We start from the raw sequence: 6,720 nt of genomic DNA, 5'->3' as shown, positions 1-6,720 counted from the left end.
TAGACCAATTTTAACTGTAGCAAATCATATTTCACTGTTGGTTTCAAAAAGCAGATTAGAAATTGATTGCAAATTCACAATTATTTTCATTTTTTTGTTTGATTTAGGCCTGGAAATTAACTTGCACTTAATTGAACACCCCATAGAGCCAGTTTCTGTGAGTGGATATAGCAGCCATCACTGATAAGCGTTCGTGTATACGACCTCTCTGTTGGTAATTTTACTCACTCGTCAATTTTGTAAATCCTGTTCAGTTTAATTTCGTTTACTAAATTTAGAAAAGTTCCAATTGGGATCATGCATGGTTTGGGAATTTCCTCGATTCTGATTTAAATCGGTATTTAGGGGTATACTTTTGAAATAAAATGAAGAATGTTTCCACTAGTCAGCTTTAATTTTACATCACACTGATAGAGATATGAAGTACTTAAGCTGAAAAAACCCATATATTTTTTCATGATCATCTTTCTCAATATTCTTGAAACTAAGACCTATTGAAGCTTGAAGCGCCCCCCCCCCCCCCCTAGCTTGTTTTAAACTCTGTTTGCAAAGTTTGCAAAATGTTGACGCCCTCTACGTGCGTTGGGACCGATACCTGGGAATTCTGTCGATGTATCCGCTTGCCTGAACTTGAAGATCCGTAAATAAATCTGTAAATCACCGGCCGAATTGTCAACGAATTGCCATTATGACTGACATTCTTGGTTATGGATATGCGGCCCTCATCGCCATCGGTGGAGCAATGGGATATCTAAAAGCAGGTAATGCTTAATTCTGGTTTAAATCGACAAATGAAAAGCTTGACTTGTGTGTCGTCGTGTCACCGCTGTCCTTCGCTGGTCAGTTCCTGCGCCCAACGCTTCAGGGTGGCTGGCTGGCCGCAATTGCAAGACGCAACTCAGTCTGCGGCTGCCCGCAAGTTAACCTGGGGCCGTTTGCACCAAAGGGTCTTTGCCTTTGTATTTATTGTAACTTGCAAGAACCGTCTTTCGTGTCGCCCATTTATTATGGTGCGCCATTTGAAACGTATTTTAAATAAATTACCTGCAAACAATTGCTTTTTATTCATCTGTTAAAGTCATGAAAGTAGACAAAATCCTTGTTTATAAATAATGTACTGTAACTCTTATGAAACGGGCCCCTGGTCTTATTAACAGCGACCGCACACCTTACGATTGGTCTGCGACTCAATTTGGGAATAACACATAGTAGAATTTGATGCTAATATTGAGACTTGGAATATCTAGTGTAGTGTTCAAAATCATTGTATGAATACCTCTGTTCAAATCTGTGACTATGTCTATGCCATCATTCTTTATCCTTAGAATAAATTAAAGCAAATTTAATATCTAGTCATAATGACGTCATAGCAGTCGTACGATTGGCTATGATTTGATGCTGACTTGGCCTTTACTCCAAAATAAAGGCTTGCAATCTTTCAAAATGGTTATACTAGTATTCTTTCAATAAATTTTAACCTCAAATAAAATACCGGTACCGGTATGTTCTATTTTCAGAAATTGAGCAAAATGCGATTTGTTCCAAAATCAGATCGCGAACAGTCGTAAGGTGTGTGGTGGACTTTAGAGACTGGGATATTTGAGATGAGTGACTATTGACTACCACCTGGTACATTAGCAAGCATGCAGTATGTTTGATCAATCGAAAAAAAATGAAGCAAAAAGGAAGTAGATCTTAAGAAAGGAATAAAAGTCGTTTCTAGGGATGTATTAATGATTTTTGACACTCATCCCCATTTACTGACGGTAGTCCTGCTGCTTTAGTGCAAGTGGTCATGGGTATAACTGTCGCCCAGTTTGGGTCCATGCTTTGTCTAGATTTTTTAGCATTTTGATAGATGGCCAACATTTTCCTTGGATTATACAGTTTCTTTGATACTGCTGATTTTCTGATAAAATAACTAACAATATCTGTTAGTGTTACCAATGTTTTATTTTGTAGATTTGAAAATTAATCGCCGGAGATCGATCGTGTCTTTATTATTCTTATTTCAGGTAGCACCATGTCCCTGGCCTCTGGTCTTTTGTTTGGAGCTATGGCCGGCTATGGGGCATCTCTAACTTCAAAAGACCCAAACAACTATTTTGTCATCTTTGGTGAGTCGACCCCTACCTGTAGCAAATTTCTAAAGTACTATTGAATGTTTGAAGTTCATTCCATATTGATTCACTATTCCATTTGTTTTTATGTAGGCTTATATATTTTGCATGCTCGCTACTTCAGGGGCACGTTTTGTAAAAGACTGTTGTAACTTTGCCATTATGGCAACTACCATGGAAACCTTGGTTATGATTGGCTGCTGAGCCCTGTTACCATGGTAGTTGCCATTATGTCAAAGTAACAGTTGCAAGTCCTTTATGAAACAGGCCCCTGTTTGTTTGATAATTGACATTCTTTAGCTTGGAATGATTGAATCAACACATTTTAAATAATGTTTGAAAAAGTGTGCTAGTGCTATTTTTGCCACATTTTCCCCCTTGTATCATTAGCAGGCCATTTTCCATAGAATCCAGTCTTCACTTTATCTGACACATCTAGATAGTTAAATTTGATGAAATTTCTTTTTATAACAAGTTTCTTATTTATATGATTGCAAGAATTGCACCATAACAATTGAGTAACACTACAAATAATACAGAGTAAATCCTGTGCTCTATCAAAAAGTTGTGTGGAGGTTATACTGGTTGTACAATGAAATACCATTTTATCCTTCATTCAATTTCAGGAACATCTGTGGTGCTAACAGGTGTTATGGGTTACCGATATTCCAACAGTGGTAAATTCATGCCAGCTGGGCTTGTTGCATCTTTGAGGTGAGTTCACACTTTGCAGCATCACGTTTTAAAGATGTTTATGTGTTCATGTTCTTTGAATATATACAATCAACATATTTTATGTTTTATTGTACATGACTTGCTATTGATCTGGCTTGTTTGATACATAAGAAGACATGCAATAAATGTGAATGAGGAAGAAAAATCATAACAAACATTAAAGATAAATTCCAGTTCTGGTAACTATCTCAAAATGACTTTTTTTCTAATATGATGACCACCCAAGTGTCTGTTTGTATGAATAAAAAATATGTGCCAAAGGATTCTGGAAGAACTTGTGTAATTGCTATGATAAAGCAAAATAAGCGTGGATTCGGTCACTTCCGTCGGGTCTTTATTCCAGCAATAATAATACACTGTCCCACGTGTGCCTATCTGTGTTGGTGATCTTCAGTGTGAACATTTTTCAGCGTAGATTTCAAGATTTCACAAAGTTCAGTTTATGTAACTGTACCAGATCTAGATCCTCGATGATATACTGACAATTAAGCCTGGTTTTACAGACTTTCTCATGAAATCGATGTTTACTGCAACTACTGGCATTTCTCTTTAAAACCAATTATTTTTTTACATTACTTGCTATAGATCTGGCCATTATATTGTTATTTGTTACACAAGACATATGAATGCAGAAGAAAAAATACCATTGAAACTACAACAATTTTTTTTCTTTTGACATTACTTGCTATAGATCTTGCCATTGCATTGTTAGTTGTTACACAAGATGTATAAATATATGAATTCAGAAGAAAAAATACTAACAAAAAAATATTACAACCAAATTATTGTGTTTTGGTCTTACGACATTCCTTGCTATATGTCTATTTAGTACACAAAGCTTATAATAGGTATTACAATCAGTTGTGTATTACTTTCTGTTCTTAAGATATGCTCTAGATTTAAAGTAGTGCTTGATGTTACATAGTTTTAGTTGAGAAATCAATTACCCAGTACTTGAAAATGACTAATTGATTAATTTATTGAACCTGTCAACACTATATGCAATTGTCTCTTTAATTGCAGGATATATTAGTATTGCCAATTTTTTGTTCATTATTTTTAATGTGTTTCTTCAGATTACTTGATTTTAAGTCTTGTGTTTTTATGATAAAGATTAAAGAAATCTACATTCATAGTTTGAGCGTGAAGACACAATCTCCATGTTTTGAGTGTCCCAAACTGATTAATGAAGGTTTAATATAACAAATGAAAGCTTTGCTTACAGTAGTAATTATTTTTGTAGAGCCCTTTCTGTCGAATGGGCTGGTTCATGAAAATTGTGCAGATGTTTCTCTGTCAACAGATGTTATGTTGTACTTATTTCATTACTACATGTACATATTTCTATCTACCATTGCAGTCTCTTGATGTTACTACGATATGGTCTGCGGATGATCAAGTAGAAGCTACAAGACCTTCATAAAGCATTCATTGGAGAGATGATATTTTTTCACCAACTGTATTTTGCTACTTGAACATAATGTAAGGTATCCTGTACATGTGTATCACTGTGTGTTGTAAATTGCAGTGGCTTATCTAGGGGAAAGGGGCATATGCCTTTGACATCACTTTGAGGGGCTGACCAAAGTGGAAAAGGTGAGAAAAAATGTTAAAATTTTGATGTGACAGACCATAAAACAAGCTTACATCATCAATATTTGCAACAGTGTGAATATCAGTTTACCCTTAATGCCAGATCAGTGCTCCGTAACACAAAGATTAGCGATCATTCGCTAAATGAATTGACCAATCAAGAGCAATGTTACACACGCATTTGTCCGCAAGATACTGAATAGGAACCAATCAGAAGTATTCTTTCATATTTGCTATTCATCGCAAACCTTTGTGTTACGGAGCCCAGATCATGGATGGGGTGCAATTTTAGCGCTTACCCCAGAATTTTTTTTTAAAAAGATATTCCTGTGGTAGGTACATGTACCTAAGTTGGTGTTTGTATTCTCTCTGTACTATAGAAATAATTTTTACATTCTGTAGCATTGGTTTATTTCCTATTCATCTAATGCCAGTTCGTCCAATTGGCAACTCTTCTACTACCATTTGGTCTATTATCAGTTTGTCTACTCACCACATGGTCTACTTTCATTTAGTCTAATGCCATTCCGTCTAATCTCCAGTTGGTCCAATAGCCATTTAGTCCATATACTATTTGGTCTAATTAAACTAAAGTGTTAATTGTGCAAAATGAATTCAAAGAAAATGGGTATTACTAATAGACCAACTGATTATTAGACAAATTGTAATAGATGAAATGGTGATTAGACGAAGTGATAATTGGACCAAATGGTTATTAGACCAAATGGATGTTATACGAAATCTTGGATAGAATGGCATTAGACTAAATGAAGGTAGACCATGTGGTTATTAGACGAGTTGGCAATTTACTGTAGCATCAACTTCATTTTGAAAGAGGTTCATTTGTTTATCAGACATTCTACCCCTGTCTTTTTTCCATTTAAACATTCATTCATTTTCCAAATTAATTTCTTGTGATGTTCTTACGTAAGAATATTTCAGTTTTGTAATGATTTTTTTATTCAAGATTCGTAGCGGTGAATAATGTATTGATGGACCAAGCCTCAGTAATCACATGGCTCCTACAACAATGATCCATGGTAATTATTAGAAAACTTTCACTATTTTTCTTTTTGGGCACTTCTGGGGCTGTTGCATTGTACCTTGCACCAGGAGAGTTTTGCTCTCAACCAATCAGATTCAATGCTTTTAGTAGCTTGTAGCATTTATCTAAAAAGCGCAGACATTATGCCCCAATCAGCCTTTCATGATAAAATGGACTGGTGAAATACATAAGTGGTTTTGAATCTGTGACCATGGTCTATCAAGATTTTATACATAACGTACAATTACACTTTTACATGAATCAAGACTACCGTAAGTCCCATTAGAAATGTATGCATTTCTCAAAGTCCGCTAAGTTCACACTTGTTAATAACTACGCAAACAACATTAATGAGCGAACTTTGTAAAATTGATTGAAATAAATAGTGGGCGAATTAATAATGTCATCTCGGTAACATGAATTTAGCATAGTAACACGAAAGTGTGCAATCATCTTTAGACTCTCAGTCAATATACAAACAGTACACATTCATGTGCATTAAGCATATTTTCAGACTACTGATTCCGAAAGAGCCTTTTTATTTTGGAGCCTTTAAGAGACATGGGAATTGCAAGTAACTTAAATATTTGTAAGCTCCCAAACTAAGTCCTTGATTTAATGCAAATTTATAGCGAATTTACACTCAATTGCAACTCGACTTTCTTACAATACTCCATTGTGCTTTATTTTTGGTCTTACACTTGGTTTGCAATAAAACGTACATGTAAGTTTCTTGCAATGCCCCTGTAGACAATAGGGGGGGGTACATCATTGTTAATTCTTTGTGGTGTAAAGCCACCCAATCATTATGTACCACATTTTTTATTTTGAAAATCAGCCACATTTTGTGGGGTATCTTTTAATGCATTGTAGAGCATTCTATGTACGTTGTCATTTATCAGAAATGTAGTGTATTACTAGAATATATGAGATTATCAGGTTGATGTAATTTCATAATACTGTATATACATTTAATTCATGTATTGACAATAAACAAAGAACAGTACTGAAACATGAACTGTCTTTCACTGATGTTGGTGGAAAAGTAGTTTTGTTTCCCTCCCTCACTCCACTCTCTCTTATGTAAACATTACGTTTTTCTCACTGTTTTCAGGTGTTTATTTACAATTAAAAAGGAGATAGATAAAATCTATAAATCTACAAAATTACAAGACGAAAATCAATTAGCTACAGTCTATAATACATTTACATATAGTTATTGGTTGG

The 6,720-nt window shown here is 35.0% G+C and overlaps 1 protein-coding gene across 1 annotated transcript; it reads left to right on the top strand.

The window, feature by feature from the left end:
• The first annotated feature begins 592 nt into the window (after window positions 1-592).
• LOC121430902 (transmembrane protein 14C-like) lies at window positions 593-6,499 on the top strand. The gene is made up of 4 exons (XM_041628330.1): window positions 593-761; window positions 2,016-2,117; window positions 2,747-2,834; window positions 4,216-6,499. Exons 1-4 carry the CDS (start codon window positions 689-691, stop codon window positions 4,256-4,258), a joined length of 306 nt encoding a protein of 101 aa, XP_041484264.1. The 5' UTR covers window positions 593-688; the 3' UTR covers window positions 4,259-6,499.
• Window positions 6,500-6,720: the final 221 nt, after the last annotated feature.

The sequence above is a fragment of the Lytechinus variegatus genome, chromosome 17 (genome assembly GCF_018143015.1).
Source record: "Lytechinus variegatus isolate NC3 chromosome 17, Lvar_3.0, whole genome shotgun sequence".
In the NCBI taxonomy this organism is placed as follows: Eukaryota; Metazoa; Echinodermata; class Echinoidea; order Temnopleuroida; family Toxopneustidae; genus Lytechinus; species Lytechinus variegatus.
Note: the sequence above shows the minus strand (reverse complement) of the source record. Positions and strands in the feature narration are given on the sequence as shown.

Coding starts and splice junctions, on each gene's coding strand:
- LOC121430902 (XM_041628330.1), top strand. CDS start 689: ATGACTGACATTCTTGGTTATGGATATGCGGCCCTCATCGCCATCGGT. Junction 762..2,015: donor AATGGGATATCTAAAAGCAG/GTAATGCTTAAT, acceptor TTCTTATTTCAG/GTAGCACCATGTCCCTGGCC. Junction 2,118..2,746: donor CAACTATTTTGTCATCTTTG/GTGAGTCGACCC, acceptor ATTCAATTTCAG/GAACATCTGTGGTGCTAACA.